Below are 18017 nucleotides of genomic sequence, written 5' to 3'. Positions count from 1 at the left end.
AAGAAAAAGAAAGAAAGAGCATACAAATCAGCAAGGAAGAAGCCAAACTTTCATTATTTGCAGGTGACATGATACTCTATGTAGAAAACCCAAAAGACTCCACCAAAAAATTATTAGAACTGGGGAACTGGGTAGTTAGTTGGGCATATGACTGTTGATTTCAGCTCAGGCCATGATCTCACAGATTGTGGGTTTGAGCCCCACACTGGACTCTGCGCTGACACACAGAGTCTGCTTGGGATTATCTCTCTCTCTGCCCCTCTCCTGATCACACTCTCGCTTGCTCTCTCTCTCAAAATAAATTAAAACATTAAAAAAAAATTTAAATGCTAGAACCAATATATGAATTCAGCAAAGCCGCAGAATATAAAATCAACATGCAGAAATCTGTTGCATTTCTATATATGAATAATGAAGCAGCAGAAAAAGAAATCAAGGAATCAATCCCATTTGCAATTGTACCAAAAACAAGAAGATATCTAGGAATAAATTTAGCTAAATTGGTAAAAGATCTATACTCTGAAAACCAAGAAAACTTGAGAAAGATACTGAAGAGGACACAAAGAAATGGAAAAGCATTCCATGCTCATGGATCAGAAGAACAAACATTATTAAAAATGTCTATATTACCCAGGAGCGCCTGGGTGGCTCAGTCAGTTAAGCGTCTGACTTCGACTCAGGTCATGATCTCGCAGCTGTGAGTTCAAGCTCCACATTGGGCTCTGTGCTGACAGCTCAGAGCCTGGAACCTGCTTTGGATTCTGTGTCTCCCTCTCTCTGTCTTGTCCCTAGCTCACACTCTGTCTCTCTCACTCTCTCAAAAATAAATAAACATTAAAAAAAGAAGTTTATATTACCCAAAGCAATCAACACATTTAATCCAATCCCTATGAAAATATCATGAGCATTCGTCACAGAGCCAGAACAAACAATCAATGGAACAGAATGTAGTCCAGAAATAGACCCACAAATATAATAGCAACTGATAGTCAATAAAGATGCCAATATAATTCAACAAGGGAAAGGACAGTCTTGTCAGCAAATAGTATTAGAACAAATTCATCTTCATGTGGAAAAAATAAAACTGACCCTTACCTTGTATCGATCATAAACTCAATTTGAAATGGATCAGATACCTAAATATAAAGGCAAAAACTATAAGAAGAAAATACAGGTAAAAAAATCTTCACAACCCTGGTGTATGGAAGAACTGCTTACATAGGATGCTAAAAGCAACACCATAAAAGGACAACGTGATAACTGAATTTCATCAAAACTAAAAACTTCAACTCTTCTAAAGACAATATTAAGGAAAAAAAAGAAAGCCACAAACTAGGAGAAAAATATTTGCAATTCAGATATCTCACAAAGAATTGGTATCTGAACATACTGAGAACTGTTACAAGTCACTAATAAGAAAAACAATTTTCACAAATGGGCAAAGATTTGAACACTGATAATAGAAATGGCCAGTAAGCATCAACAATAGCCAGAGTATGGAAAAAGCCCAAATGTCCACCAATGGATGAATGGATAAAGATGTGGTATATATATACAATGGAGTATTACTCAGCAATCAAAAAGAATGAGATCTTGTCATCTGCAACTACATGAATGGAACTGGAGGGTATTATCATAAGTGAAATTAGAGAAAGATAAAAATCATATGACTCTACTCATATGAGGACTTTAAGAGACAAAACAGATGAATATAAGGGAAGGGAAACAAAAATAATATAAAAACAAGGAGGGGGACAAAACAGAAGAGACTCATAAATATGGAGAACAAACTGAGGGTTATGGGAGGGGTCATGGGAGGGGAGATGGGCTAAATGGGTAAGGGGCACTAAGGAATCTACTCCTGAAATCATTGTTGCACTATATGCTAACTAATTTAGATGTAAATTAAAAAATAAAATAACATAAAATCACGGGAAAAAAAAAAATGACCAGTAAGCACATGAAAAGATGCTCAAATCTCTAGCTATCAGAGAAATACAAAAAAAAAAAAAAACCAACAAAAAACCCTACAATGAGATACCACCATATGCATATAAAATGGCTAAAGACTGACAATAACATATATTAGCAAGGATGTAGGACAAGTGGAATTCTCATACACTGCTGGGTAGTAATGATGATGGGTACAAACATTTTGGAAAACAGTGTGCCAGTTTTTTTTTTTTAAAGTTAAACATATGCTTTCCATATAACCCAGCAATTCCACTCCCAGTTATTTATCCAAGAAAAATGAAAATACATGTTCACATGAAGTACATGTTTCATAGCAACTTTATTCATAAAAACCTTACTCAAATAATCAAAAACTAGAAACAATCCGAAATCCATCAACAGATAACTGGATAAACCAACTGGGGTGTATAATGCTACTTGGCAATAAAAAGGAATATGCAACAGCATAGGTAAATCTCAAAAACATTACGCTGAACAAAAGAAGCTAGGCACAAAATATACATACTATATCATTCCATTTATATGAAACTTGAAAAAAGATTAATCTATAGTGATTGAAAGTAGGTAAGTGGTACCCTGTAGCTATAATCAGTAGCTGGGATTTACTGGAGTAGTGCACAAGAACCTTTTTGAAGTAATGGAAATGTTCCATATCTTGATTGTGATAATTATGCAGGTACATAAGTTTGTCAAAACTCATCAAAACATAATGTTAGAATGAGTATATTTTATTATATGAAAAACTTTTTAAAAATTTTTAAAGAGCTTGTTCTTAAGTGTTTTGCAAACTTCATAGCCCTTTGAAGTTATTCTTTGTATTTCTGGAAAATGTACTGCCAGATTAACTTTCTGTATAAGATCCTTTAGCCCAATTTTTTCAGATCTGAGGCCCTGAATAAAAGACCACATATAATAAAGATGAGAAATCAGAGTATTTACATGAAAAAGTAAGTTGGTGGCCTGGGTATTGGAGGGATCTTAAAAAAAAAAAAAAATGCTACTTCACTAAAACATTTTTTAAAAGAGATACTGATGAAGTTGGTCTCTGTACCACATATCGGGAGACTGATAGAGGTTATACCTAGAAATGGAATTAACAAGTCACAAGATATATGATTCTTCAACTTTGTCAGATACTGCCAAACTGCTCTCCTGGGCTGTTTCTATTTATACTCCCTCTAAATCCCTTTAAAATAGTTTATATGCTTTGTCTTCAATTTCTCTTATTCACCTCAGTCTATTACAATCATTTTTCTATTCTCTTCCAGTCCACTGAAACTGCTTTTACCAAGGTCACCAAATACCTCTCCATTTCAAAATCCAACAAACTCCTTTCAGTTTTAATCCCTCTTAACCACTCAAGTCTCCCTGTGCTTCATTTCACAATAACACTATTTCATGATAACTCCTTATCCTGAGGAGCCAAAAGATAATCCATGCTTCTCAAACTTTTCTCAAATCATCTCTGATGGAAGAAAGTGAACTTAGCAGAACCTCAAATGAAGACATGCCAAATATAAAATGTCATATTTTATTTTATCTTTTAAAAAAAGTATATTTTGAATTCTATTCCATAATATATTCCTGTTTAACTTGAAAATGTTTATAATCATTAACACTGAAATCAACTACTGGTACATTATGCTTCACATTTATAATGTGACTTTGTACGCTAGTGCCAAACAAAAGCCATATATCCCTTAAGATATGTGTAACTCTAGTTAAAGAAAGAGAAATGATGTGCTTAAAACTGTGAAGCCTAGATTTCAAATTCTTACTCCAAAGTCCATGTGCTTTGCCCTTTCCTAACAGTCTTAGTTGGCACATATTTCTTTCCTCTGAGACTTGGATTTTAACAATCACAAAGGACTTGTGAGAGCTGGAAAAGGAGAACAGAGTCCTTCTTGAATGAAACTGGGATCATACAAGAACTGAGCATCACTGAATGTTCAGCTTGCTTGCATTCTGGAAACAGGAAGAAAGAAAACAAAGATAAGAGGGAGGGAAAGATGGGGTGCCTTGGTGGCTCAGTAGATTAAGCAACCAACTGACTTGTGATTTCTGCTCATGTCACAATCTCACACTCTGAGATCAAGCCCCGCATCAGGCTCTCTGCTGACAGTCTGGAGCCTGCTTTGGATTCTCTCTCTCTGTCCCTCCACTGTTCACATGCACTCTCATGCTTTCTCTATCAAAAATACATAAACATTTTTTTAAAAGAGCGGGGGAAAGAGACAAGAGAAAGAGAAGAAATTTAACATAATGCTCTCAAAAAGGAAAAAAATTAATAGACCAGACATGGAAAAACTAGTAACTATACACTATATTTGAAACATCATAGGGGCACCTGGGCGGCTCAGCCGGTTAAGCGTCCGACTTCGGCTCAGGTCATGATCTCACGGTCCGTGAGTTCGAGCCTCGCGTCGGGCTCTGTGCTGACAGCTCAGAGCCTGGAGCCTGCTTCAGATTCTGTGTCTCCCTCTCTCTCTGACCCTCCCCCATTCATGCTCTGTCTCTCTCTGTCTCAAAAATAAACAAACATTAAAAAAAAATTTAAGAAACATCATAAGCATATGTGTAGATATATGTAGACTCCTTACACCTCCAAAATAAAGAATATATTTACTTTTCATACATACAAATAATTATACAATCTCATCAATACTAGTAGAGAAATGAAGTCTCAACAAACACCATAGAATACCACACACACTGTCTAAAATGCTGTTAAAGAAAAAATTTTTAAAGATTTTTTTAACGTTTGAAATTTTAAAACACGCTTGTCAAATAAGAAACTGTAGTGTAAGTTAAGAGGAATGTAAATTGGATGACAATAATATACATGAAAACATGTGATATGAGACACAGCAATGTAAAACAATGTGTTGTGAGGAACAACAAAACCAAAAAGTTGGTCCTCAGAAAAGGATAACATACAAAAACCTCTGACAAGACTGATCAAAAAAGAAGAGAGGAACTTTCTCCTTGACTATGACATAAGAACTGATTCTAGACTAGCCTTCCAGGCATAAAAGCCATAAACCTGACAAAATACATGAGGCAAACACTTTCGGGCACTGGCCGACAGAGAGTGTAAGACTGATCATGAGAAGAGACAAACTGATAAAGTGACTCCAACATTTACCCTCACTTCTGTCTCAGGACAACTTCTCAAGCAGGGAGCTAGAACTGAAACTGAGGTAGCAGAGACTGGTATTGGTGAATCTAAATAGACTTGACCAGGGTAAGGTATCAAAGAGGAGGAAACTGGGCATGTTCTGGGGGTCCAGGAGGAGACTCCAGATATCTATATGGTACCACAAGTCCTTGGCTTAGGGCTAGCCTGCACATGTCAAGAGGGAGACAGACTACTGTGACTTAGCACAGAGTGGCTTTTGGTGGATTGCGATACCATCAGAGATACCACAGGGTGAGCAATGCTGGGGGCATTTACTTTCTGTTTCTCTTACAGAACACACTATTTTTATACTTACATCACAGTTTTCTGTGTGCTTATTTTACTTTTGGGGAGCTATTCTCTTTGAAAAGAGAAATCATATTTATTAGTATCTTTGTATAGGCCAAAGCACTGATTATCCAAAACAGCCAATGCAAATCTCCTGACTATATAAATACTACAGGAAAAGAGTGAAGAAAAAATAATTACTGCCAAATTTTCCCTGAATATTCTGTCAATTCATTTTTTTATATCTAAGAAAAGAAAAACTATAGTAGCTACTCAGAAACAAATGACAAGCCATTCAAAAATCAGTGTAAGGAATGTCTAGGTGGCTCAGCAGGTCCTAATCTCACAGTTCATGAGTTTGAGCCCCGCATTAGGTTCACTGCTATCAGCGGGGAGCCCACCTCGGATCCTCTGTCCCTCTCTCTCTCTGCCCCTCCCCAGCTCAGTAGTGCGCTCTCTTTCTCTCTCTCAAAAATAAACATTAAAAAAAATCAGTATAAATCTAAACGGAACTTAGGCAAAAATATGCGTTAAAAATGCACATTCTATTTACAAGTAGGTGGATAACAAGGGCACCGGGGTGGCTCAGTGGATTAAGCATCTGACTTTGGCTCACGTCGTGATGTCACAGTCCATGAGTTCAAACCCTGCATCAGGCTCTATGCTGATAGCTTAGAGCCCGGAGCCTCCTTCGGATTCTGTGTCTCCCTCTTCCTCTGCCCCTCTCCTGCTCCTGCTCTGCCTTTCTCTCAAAAATAAATAAACATAAACAAATTTCTAAAAATAGTAAGTTGGTGGATAATAGGAAAATGCTGGGAAATATTATGAGACAAGGTTAATACTGTACGTTATTACCATACTGCAATACGGTGTTTAAATATTATAATAAAGAACTATATATCCAGCAATAATTGTAAGAAAAATTTCTTTTTACTCCACAAATTAGGACTTCAACAAAAACTGATGTTTGTAATTTAAAAAATTCAACAGACACCAGTAGTACTTATTCTAATAAATCCACAATACAAGTTCATTTTCTCTAAAGATTAAAGTTAGAAAATTTCAGAAATTATACAGCTCCCCATACTCCTTCATGATAAAAACACTCAACAAACTAGAAATAGAAGGGAACTAACTTCCTCAATCTAATAGCAGGCACCAATAAAAGATTCATAGTTAATATCATACTTAATATGATAAAGAAAGACTTAAGATAGTGAAAGACTAACTGGCTTCTTCTTAAAAATCAGGAAAAAGAAAAGGATGTTCATTCTATTTCAATTAAACATTGTACTAGAGGTTTTATCCAGGGCAACTGCACAAGAAAATTAGATAGAAGACATGCAGACTGAAAAAAAAAAAAAAAAGAAGTAAAACTATCCTCTATTTGCAGATGACAGGATCCTGAATATACAAAACCCTAAGGAATCCACACCAAAAAAAAACCCCCATAAAACCTAATGGAGCTAACAAACAAGTTTATTAGCAAGGTTATAGAATGAAAGATCAAAAATCAATTTTATTTCTACATGTTTGCAATGTACAATTCCACTTACTATAGCATCAAATAGAATAAAACACTTATGAATAAATTTAACAAAAGGATATGTATGACTCATACACTGAAAGCATCATGAAAAAAATACTTTAAAAGACCTAATAAATGTAAAGACATCTGTGTTGATTGTTTGAAAGCCTTAAAAGTGTTAAGACAACAATACTCCCAAACTTATTTGCAGATTCAAAGCAATCTCTATGAAAATATGATCTGGCCTTCTTTGCAGAAATTATGAAGTTAAACCTAAAATTTATATGGAAATGCAAATGACCTAGTATGGTCAAAACAATCCTTAGAAAGAACAAACTCAGAGGTTTCACACTTCTCAATATCAAAACTAACTACAATGCTAAAATAATTAAGATAATGTGGTACTAGAAGAAGGATAAGTAAATAGATGAAGGGAACAAAAGTGAGAATCCAGAAAAATACCCTCACATTTACAATTGATTTTCAGCAAGGGTACCAAGACAATTCAATGAGGGAAAGAACAATCTTTTCAATACATAATACTAGGATGAATAGATACCCACAGAATCTTCAAGAATGTAAAGCTACGTAGCCACAGAATGTAAAAGAATGAAGTTTAATTGAATCCTTTCTCATACCATACCCAAGAATTATTTCAAAATACATCACAGAGCTAAATTAGAGCTAAAACTATATAACTTGTAGAAGAAAACATAGAGATAATCTTTTTGACCTTGGATTTGGCAACAGTGTCTTAGATATGACATCAAGACATATACAACAAAGGAGAAAATACGTAAATTTGACTTCATCAAATTTTAGAAATTTGCACTTCCAAAAACAAGAAAGTGAAAGGACAACCCACAGAATGGGAGAAAATATCTATAAATCAGAAATCTAGTAAGGGTCTAGGGTCCAAAATATATGAGGAATTCTTACAACTCAACATTAAAAAGACAAATGACACATTAAAAAATGGGCAAATGATCTGAATAGACATTTTTCCAAAGATATACAAACAAACACATGAAAAGATGTTCAATACCATTAGTCATCAGTCATCACAACCACTAGAATGGCTCTAATAAAAAAGACAAGCATTGATGATGGTATGTGAAATCAGAATTTTCATACTTTGCTGGTGGGAATGTAAAATGATGACGCCACCATGGAAAACTGTCTGTTAGCTCCTCAAAGGTTAAACACAGCATTACTATATTATCTAGTCCATTTCTATATTACACCCAAAAGAAATGAAACACATATCCACACAAAAAACTACATGAATGCTCACAGCTCATTATTCCTATTAGCCAAAAAAATAAAACCCAAATATTCATCAACCAATGGATAAACAGAATGTGGTATATCCATACAATGGACTATTATTTGGCAATAAAAAGGAATAACATACTAATGCATACTACAACATGGATGAACCTCAAAAACATGGTAAGTGAAAGAAATAAGTCACAAGGATACATTGTATGATAGCAATCACATGAAATGTCAAATAGGCAAATTTATAGAGACAGAGGGTAGATCAGTGGTTGCCTACATTTGGAGGGACTGAGGGAAAATGTGAAGTAACTGGTAATGTGCATGATGTTTCTTTTTTGGAGTGATGAAAATGTTTTAATAATGATTGTGGTGACAGCTGCACAATTCTGTGAATATATAAAAAAACACTGAAATGTACACTTAAATGGAGGAATTTTACAGTATGTAACATATATCTCAATAAACTGTTACAAAAAAATACATACAGCTCAAAATGTTGAGGACTGGAAGAGGACACATATGAAGAGATTTTGCCTCAGATATTTGAAGTACTTGAATTACAGCCACAGATCACCTCCATAGTAGGACTACTGAAACAACAATAAACTATCCCTATAATGACTTGGTTCTTTCTAAGATATAAATTTATTTAATATATACTGTCTTCCTTTTAAGAATCCAATAGGTAAGTTTTTACCCAAAAATACCTAGGCTGAGAGTTAGCTATAAAATTCCTCTACATTTAAATAATACTCGTATTTTTAAACCAACTGTCTACTTTTGAATAGGGAACAATATTTAATAATGGTAAGAGTAACAATAATCAGAATTAGACTCATGATACAGCTGCCAATAAAATTCATAAGATACGTCCCAGTAATAGAAAGACATGCACCATCTCTAATCCTCTCAACAATCGTATAATGAAGATGAGGAAATCAGGATTCAGAGACATTAAGTGACTTGCCTATTCAGGAATTAGATAGCAAAGCTAGGATTTGAACTTAAGATTGCCTGTCTCCAAAACCTGTGATCTTACACCACACTACCTCCTATCTTCAAGACAGAATAAAGCTTCCAACAAGGCAATAATAATACAAGAGACTACACACAAATATGCCCCACTATAAAATTTTGAAATGTTAAAGCTTTAAGGAACCTCAGAGAACATCTAAGTATCCCATTTTACAAATGAGACATTGCTGTCTGCACTCTGATCAGCTATAGCTATTTCCACTATTCTGGCCTCCAATATTTATTAGACTATCTGCAAATCTTTCATGATAGCCTCAGCATAAATCAAATGTGGAATCATCCAGGAGCTATGTTTCAAAAAGTCATGGATGCGCTGAATAAACAACCCAAAATTTACCTTTTTAGACTGTAACAACAGTAAAAAGTAAATGTTCCTGTTACTTGCCTAATATGCAGAATTCTGGTTATAAAGCATTTGTAATATGGATTTATAGCTACTTTGAATTCTTACCTTTGTGGCCACAAGAAACATGGTATAAAGGAACATAAGATTATGCCTTGATACTGCCAGATGTTTGGTGTGCTGGAATGTGAAGATAACTGACCCCAGTAGGGTTACCTTGGCAGGGCTGAAAATAAAATGCATTTTAAGTCAGTAAGTAATAAACATACATGATCCATCTCTAGATTTCTCAAAGAGTACTCTGAAAAATATTAATTTAATATACCCATGAGTTAGTAATAGATGAAAAAGAGTTCTATGAATATACTTCTCAAGTTTTACAAGTGCTACATTATATAAAGTATAATTTCACTCTGATAAAGTATCAGAGATCTTAGAATGTTCACACATATTGTGACTCTGATAAAAAGAGTTCATTTCTATTTACAGTACTTCTGAAACACATTTGACCATATACTACTTTTTTACGAAGATATGAAAGTCCCATGTTCCACAGTATGACTTAGAAAAAAGCAGATTAGTCCTTATAGTGCTAAAAAGCTCCTTCAGTCAGGTGGGAGAAGGAAAAAAGCAAGCCCTGATTTACATAGTCTCTTCCCATTTCCATGGTGTAGATACTCCCATCGCAGTCAATCTCAGGCTGCTGTGCAGAATGGAGAAGAGATAGACACACACAACCAGCTCTCATACAACAGTATAAGCCACATCCAGCACAATTACTTGGGTAACTTCAGCACAAAGCATTACTTTCATATTATATATTTGCCACACATTTAAAGTATATCTCAGTAACAGATCATTATTTAGCTTATGTTTACAACTAGAGAAATATAAATGATAAACTCTTAGAATGCCATACTGCAAAATATGGCAAATTTAAAAGTCACTATAAGCCATTTTATGAAAAATTACCTATTTATTTATTACAAGCTAAGGACTGAGTTCAAAATAGGGTTAGGTTTGGGCAACAGGGCTTTAGACCTTGCTTAACAATTGACTGGGCAGCGTTAATGTTCTGGAACAATGGTCTCTCAAACTTTTTTTAAAATTTTGTTTTAATATTTATTTATTTTTGAGAGAGAGCGAGCGAGCAAGTGAGGGAGGGGCAGAGAGAGAGGAAGACATAGAATCTGAAGCAGGCTCCAGGCTCCCAGCTGTCAGCACAGAGCCCAACATGGGGCTCGAACTCATGGACCACAAGATCATGACCTGAGCCAAAGTTGGACACTTAACTGACTGAAACCACCAGGCCACCTGGTCTCTAAAACTTATTAACTGCACATCCCTACTGGTTAAAAAAAGGGGGTATTAGGGACACTCCTTAATACATGTTTATCAATTAATTTATAAATTAAATATACATATAATGTATTAAAAATGTACACCAAACTATTTATTTATCAAATGGACATTTTTAAAGGATGAGGTAAAAGGAATTACTTTTATCTTAGTGTCATTTTACTAATCTTTGTTTCTAATAGTTTAGATTCTGTACCACAGTGCCTCATCATGGGTATCCTCTGAGCACACTCACATTCCATTTTGGATTGCATTCCCTTAGAGCATAAATTCAGAAGCAATGAATTTGAAAAGCAATGATTTTGTAGACAATAAAATGGGGCAGGGGATTGGAGAAGGGCTGAGATTTAGGAAAATGTCAATGAGACTGGTTTGGAAGATCAGGATGCATTTAAAAAGTATTCTTGGGGCGCCTGGGTGGCGCAGTCGGTTAAGCGTCCGACTTCAGCCAGGTCACGATCTCGCGGTCTGTGAGTTCGAGCCCCGCGTCAGGCTCTGGGCTGATGGCTCGGAGCCTGGAGCCTGTTTCCGATTCTGTGTCTCCCTCTCTCTCTGCCCCTCCCCCGTTCATGCTCTGTCTCTCTCTGTCCCAAAAATAAACGTTGAAAAAAAAAATTTTTTAAAAAATAAATAAATAAAAAGTATTCTTGTATTAGTTTCCTATGAAACTAGAAAATGAGCTTATCTGCATCCAAAATACAATAGTGGGATAGGTATAGGGTAATAATTAGAGACATTCCAACTCCAAAAGGGAGAAAATGAAAGGAAAGGAAGAAAGAAGTCACTGGTCCTATGCAATTTCAAAACCCAGCAGAGCCAATTCAATTAGGTTTCAAGGTTTCAAAGCCTGGGAATAATCCTCTGTGACATCAGGCTCCACCATCTGAGTCCGCAACTCGAACTTCTGCACTTATGGCTCTGGATTTTGCACCTATGGCTCTGGATTTTGCACCTGGACTCCAGCCTACGGGTCTGACCTCAGGGCTCTAGGCTCACGGCTCTCAGTGCTTGCTTCTGCAGCACATATACTAAAATAGGCCCATGGCTCCCAGCTGAAATCCATTCTTCCTTTTCCTTGAAGGGTAAGTCATGTTTGCAGCTGAACAGTTTTATCAAGCCTGTTTCCTGCCTATAGAATTTTCGGAGCTGACAGCCTTCTTTTATTTCATCTTATCTCTGTCCTTCTCAGTGCAAGCTGACAGTGTTTCTACTATACAATGTTTTCAAAAACCTTGTGGGTCTCCAGCATATGACACAGGGATCCATGCCATTAGTTAAGATGGTCCTCCACATACCTTTCCTGGATAATCTCATGTCTATTCCTGGCTTGTGTTGTGTTGGCTGAATGGATCCATGAGTCACACACCTAATTTCTTTAACACTAGCAAAAGTTTTCCAGACAGACCCTTTACCTTCTCTCCACCACAGACTGTCCTAAAAGTCAATCTCTTAATTTTATCATCTTTTGCAATCTGGATAGGCTGAGAATTTTCCAAATTATTACAGTCTTGGTTTCTTTGTTCAGCAGTTCAACTCTTTCATCTCTCACTTTACTATAAGCATCAAGAAGAAACCAGTCAGACCTTTAACACAGCTTCAAAATCTCCTCAGCCAAATAGACAAGTTCACTGCTTACAAATTACACTTTCCACACAACTGTAGCACACAATTCAAGTAATTTTTCTGCCACTATATAACTGTATCACATCTCCTCCACTTTCCAATATCATGCTCATTTCCTTGAGCCAGCACCTTTAACGTTCATAATTCTACCAATGTTCTGTTTATGACAATATATGTATTCTCTAACATCATATAGGCTTTCTCTACTATGCAAAAGTATTTGGTAATAGATAATAGATATATACACACACATACACAAAATAGCATAATGAACTAATGATCAATCTCACTTGACCAACTGATCATTGATTCATTTATCTAATATTTATTGTCTACTCATAGATTTGTTGAAGAATACATGCAGGTTACCTGGCCTGTTCAAGGATATAAGCAAAGGAGAAGGAGAGAATAGTAAGAAATGAAGTCAAAGCAAATACGGTATGAGAGAAAGGCAGATCTTGGAGGGTTTTACAGGCCATGTGGGGAGTCATTCCAAACTTCTGAACAAAGGAGAAACAATTTGATTTTGGTTATAAAACACCAAGAAATGTTTTATGGAAGACATTTTGAGACATATACTCAAAAGGAGAAAAATTTCCCTTGAATATCATTAATGCCTTACTTATAACTTATCAATCAAGGCCTTGTTTGCTCCATTTATAACAATTATAGTTTATTTCCTCTAATCTTTCCTTATGTGTAATTAAGCTCAACTCTCATTTTTAAAGCAACAGGGGATTGATTTGGATTGATAATGGATTGATTTGTTCCCATTAGCTTGACATTTTACTACCAGAACATGTAATTTGAAATCTGAGTGATATTGTAGTCATTAATGAAAATGACAAGAGCCTGCAACGAATTCATTTCCATCCACAGAAGTGGGTTCCTATGTAGTTCTCTCTTCATAAATACACACCATTCCCACAACCCTGTAACAATCCAAAAGTTTTTGTTTAGTTTTATTTTCTAAGGGGAAGAATCCCCAGAGAAAAGAATCAATATTTATTTTAAAAACTACATCTGAGAGAGCAGACTTCTTGAAAGAACAAGTTTCCTGACTGTCTTCCATTATTATGACTGTTAATTTTTTTCAGCTCCATTGCCTCCACATTAAGAAATCTGGTAAGATCTAAAGATAAAAAGCTGGTCTCGGTCTAGTTTATACCAACTCACTAGGACATCTTCAGCCATTCATTAGCTTCTGGTTTCCAACCTCCTTTTACCAACTGCTCAAAATTCGTGATAATGCTACCACCTGCACCTAAAAATAAAATAAAACAAGAATATTTAGTCAAATTTTACGGAGAAAACATTTGAAACAAAGCTGTAATTCTATCTCCTGATGTAAAGTTCCAAGAAGATCCTCAAAATATAATTTTGAGGAGGGAGAAAAAGTTTCCTTGTACATTTATGGTACTGAGACAATTGCAATTCTTCCTGTTCATCAGCGTGGCAACTGTCTACTGCACCATAATTAAGGTTAAAAAATGGGGCCTCAAGCACAAAGATGTTCTTTGCCTGAAAAATAAAATTTTCTGCTTTATTATTTCCTTCCCTGATATCAGTTTTAGGTGCAGTACAATATAACAAGAGATTAGAGAAATTTATTCAATTTCTACATACAAAAGAACTCAACAATGAAGGTAAGTGATGTAAAGTGAAGAGGAACCCATAACCAAGCATATTTACTATTTTTAGTTATTCAGGATGGAAAAAAACACAAAAAAGAAATTTCTTATATAATTTCTTTACATAATCTCTGAAGTAAATTTATTTATACTGGCACTATACTATACCTTAATTAACTATGAATCCCTCTGGTTCTGGACTACTAATCAAACCAATAGTAAAAATTTTATATAGTAAGATAGGCTCAAAATAATGGCTGATGACTAGTACTAGTGAAAATGCCAGTTATGAATTTACTTTACTAGCCAACAGAAAAAAAGACTTCCTACTTCCAAAACTACAGTTACTAAAGTATGTTGTCCTCATTAATGTAAATACAGAATTGTTCAGTAGCAGTAGTATATCAATAACAGATTATTTAAAAACACATATTGTTAATATTACCTCGGGCCCATCCAACAGCTATCATGACTATCCAGCCATTTTTGTAATAGGTATTTGCATGTGTGACTCCACCTACTATTTTCCAAGTTCTGGTCACTTCCTTCATTCCCGCAGCCAAGAGTTGAACAGGTAGGAAAGAATAGCCCTGGGAAACTAGGTCACATGGGCAAAAAAATGTAATATACCTGAAATGAAAATTTAAATGATTTAATATATAAATAAAATACAAATATTTATAATAAAAATATTTTAAGACACATTTTATAAATTTTAAATAAATGTTAATATATAAATGTTTTGATACATAAATGTAAGTACAAATTATTTAACAAATATTTAAATATATACTCAATTTAGTTGAGTAAGCTTGGATTTTAAACAATTAAATCAGAAGAACCCAGAATATATGCAATAACAATGTGGCAAATGCAACAAACTGAATTATCCACATAAACAAGGAATTTGACCTAAGAAGACCACAGATTGAGTAGAGTCAATTTTTCTAATCATAGGAGGCATATGTAATAATCTGCCCAAAATATATGATCAAAGGGGAATTTCATCTTATTTAGACTTCTGAATACTGTATATATGCAAAAAGTATTTACGGAGTGCCTCATTTGTGCCTATACTCTTCTAGAAGGTAAGTGCTAAATCCACTAACAAAATGAAGGAAATGTACAATCGCTTTTAGGATAGGGACTTTTCTAGCTAGAGTGTCATTTTCTGGGAAAAGGAATTACAGAAGAGCCCTGCATTTCAACCCTATTAACATCTTCACCTGTGTCCTTTTGTGTTCTACATAAACTAAGACCTATGCAAAGAAAAGTCATAGCTCTCAAGGAGACAGATTTGTGTTGAGGAAAAATTTTTTTTCATACAGGTGAAGGTATATGAAACTGTTCTTCAATTAAATTGTGATACTAATTTAAGAATAACTCCTCCGGTAAATTACTTTTTGAAGCCTCATTTATTCTAAGCATCCATTCAAACAGTTTACCAATAGTGTCAATTGGGAAACACACTAGTTTTTTTCCTCCCATTCCTACAATACTCTCTGGCAGACAACTGTGTGCTTAAAGCAGAACATAATCTTCTTTCTAGCAGAGTGATACAGAAGACACCACGTGAATGAAGTATTATCTCTTTCAAAAGAAGTTGTTAGCCTTACCACAATTCATGATTCATAAAGTCAGAATTCCCAAAAGTATTCATGGAATGTGAAATTTTATAAATACTACTTCAGAGATCCAATGCAGGATGCAATGGTTTGTTCAGGCTGAAGCACTCTCTCTTCATCTCCACTTACCAATTCCTTCCTATTCTCCAAAATCCCAGTCAAATACTACCATGTACATTGACTTTGGGAGTTTCATTTTAATATTCTCAGTTCAGACTAAATTCTGCTGGCTCTGTACAACTAAAACAAATCAGTTCTTATGCCTCAACGTATCTCTTTATACATTTTTCTCTACAACATAATAAGTTACAATAGTCCTTAGATGGCAGTAATCATTCATTTTGTTACCCCCTCACCTAAAACTCAGCACGATGAAAAACAGCTCTAAATTAAACCATTTATTAGCAGTTAATCTGGAGACAAAATACAAAATATATCAAGTCAAAGAATTAGTTGATAATTAAAGAATTTGAGAGAAAGGAATAAATTATCTGAGGGTAATAAAAATCATTTTGAAACAACTCAATTTTAAAAATTTACATGTTCATGTATTTTGAGAGCCTCTATACACTTCTCTCATTAAATATAGAATGGGGGGGGGGGGCCTCGTTAGCTCAGTCACTTAAGTGTCTGACTTCGGCCTGGGTCATGATCTCAGTTTGTGGGTTCAAGCCCCGCATCGGGCTCTGTGCTAACAGCTCAGAGCCTGGAGCCTGCTTCAGATTCTGTGTCTCCCTCTCTCTCTCTGCCCCTCCCCCCCCCATGCTTTGTCTCTGTCTCTCAAAAATAAATAAACGTTGAAAAAAACTTTTTTAAATATAAAATAAGGAAGTCAGTTACGTATTGGAGGGAAAAATTACACTTAAGTAATTTTTAAAAACATTTTAAAATATAATAAAAATACTTTGGTATCCACCGCAGATCATATTAAGAAAGGGATATTAGATTTCACTTTAGCAGGAATGAATGTTCCAAAGTAAACAACTCAAAGAAACAACAAAAGCTAAAAGAGAATACAAATGACCCCATTTTCATTCTCTACACCAAGACTATCTTTACGATGAGTTAAAAACCTCAACTACTAGCAACCTTGGACTTTTATATCCAACTGTGTGACATTATGGTATATGGTCTAAAATCTGTAATTACTGCTGTTTTCAAATAAACAAGTCTTTATCCTATTTATTCAGATATTTCTAAAGTATACCTACAATAATCTAACATCTTAAACAAAAAACAGTTCTCATTTACAGTGTTAAATAGCCACAGGGTAAAAAAACAACTGATTGCTGTTCTCAGTAGATTCACAAGTAAACGTATCAGACCAATGGCTCCCTAAACAGCCATTCTTCCTCTATACTTTACTTGTAAAGTATCTAAAGAAAACATATTGGAAAAGAGGAATAAATGGAACATATCAGACAAGAAATAGAATGAGAAGGCAACTGATTTCTCAAACATTTTTAAGTCACATAAGTTAAAAGAGAGAGAAAAATAGTAAACAACAGAAGTTTAAAATAATAGAAGTTAGTCTAAATAGGATATAATAAGATGCCAAGCCATAAACAATTGAAAGATGAAAAGTAGAATTTAGATTAATACCAAGAGCTCAGCAGAGAGAAGCTTCCCACAGTTAGTAAGAGAATTGTTTTCATTCTACTACTAATTCCACTCCTCTGACTACAAAAGACAGTTTTACTTAACTAAGCCAAAACAGAATGACAAACTAAATAAAGTTCATATTAGTCCAATATGACAGCTTTGCTCTTGCTCTTATTATTCCAACAAATTAATAAGTTTATGCATTTTGTGTATGCTTTGAAAAAGACAAAGAATTACAGACCTATAAAGCCATACCTTTTTTATATATTTTTATATTTTTCCTCAAAATAATGCAGTCTCAGTTATGCAAATATGCAATATTTAATAGTTGATACTTGGAAGCTGAAGGAAATCAAACTGGGCCACAAAACCCAATACACAGAAAAATTACAAAATATTAATATCCCCAGAAACAGTTTTCAAAAAGAAAAATCCTATAAAGGTATATACATCTCTTCCAAATACTGTACTATGACATAACAAGTTATTGTTTCCCGTTGCCAGTAGATGGTGCTAATATCCACATGTGAGCACTGTGAGCTATTGTGCT

General features: G+C 34.8%; 1 protein-coding gene across 4 annotated transcripts in view; it reads right to left on the bottom strand.

The window, feature by feature from the left end:
• TMEM38B (transmembrane protein 38B) overlaps positions 1-18017 on the bottom strand; it is a 52489-nt gene that overhangs the window by 11891 nt on the left and 22581 nt on the right. For all 4 annotated transcript variants that reach the window (XR_015242918.1, XM_025914531.2, XM_086683636.1 and 1 more), the window contains 3 exons: positions 14686-14870; positions 13786-13873; positions 9736-9853 (listed from right to left, as the gene is read on the bottom strand). Coding sequence is in view for 3 of the 4 variants with exons in the window: in XM_025914531.2 (XP_025770316.1) it covers positions 9736-9853; positions 13786-13873; positions 14686-14870 (391 nt within the window). In the remaining variant the exon portion in view is untranslated. The remainder of the gene's footprint in view (positions 1-9735; positions 9854-13785; positions 13874-14685; positions 14871-18017) is intronic.

This window comes from Puma concolor, chromosome D4 (genome assembly GCF_028749965.1).
Source record: "Puma concolor isolate L17-30 chromosome D4, mPumCon1.1.hap2, whole genome shotgun sequence".
Lineage (NCBI taxonomy): Eukaryota > Metazoa > Chordata > Mammalia > Carnivora > Felidae > Puma > Puma concolor.
Note: the sequence above shows the minus strand (reverse complement) of the source record. Positions and strands in the feature narration are given on the sequence as shown.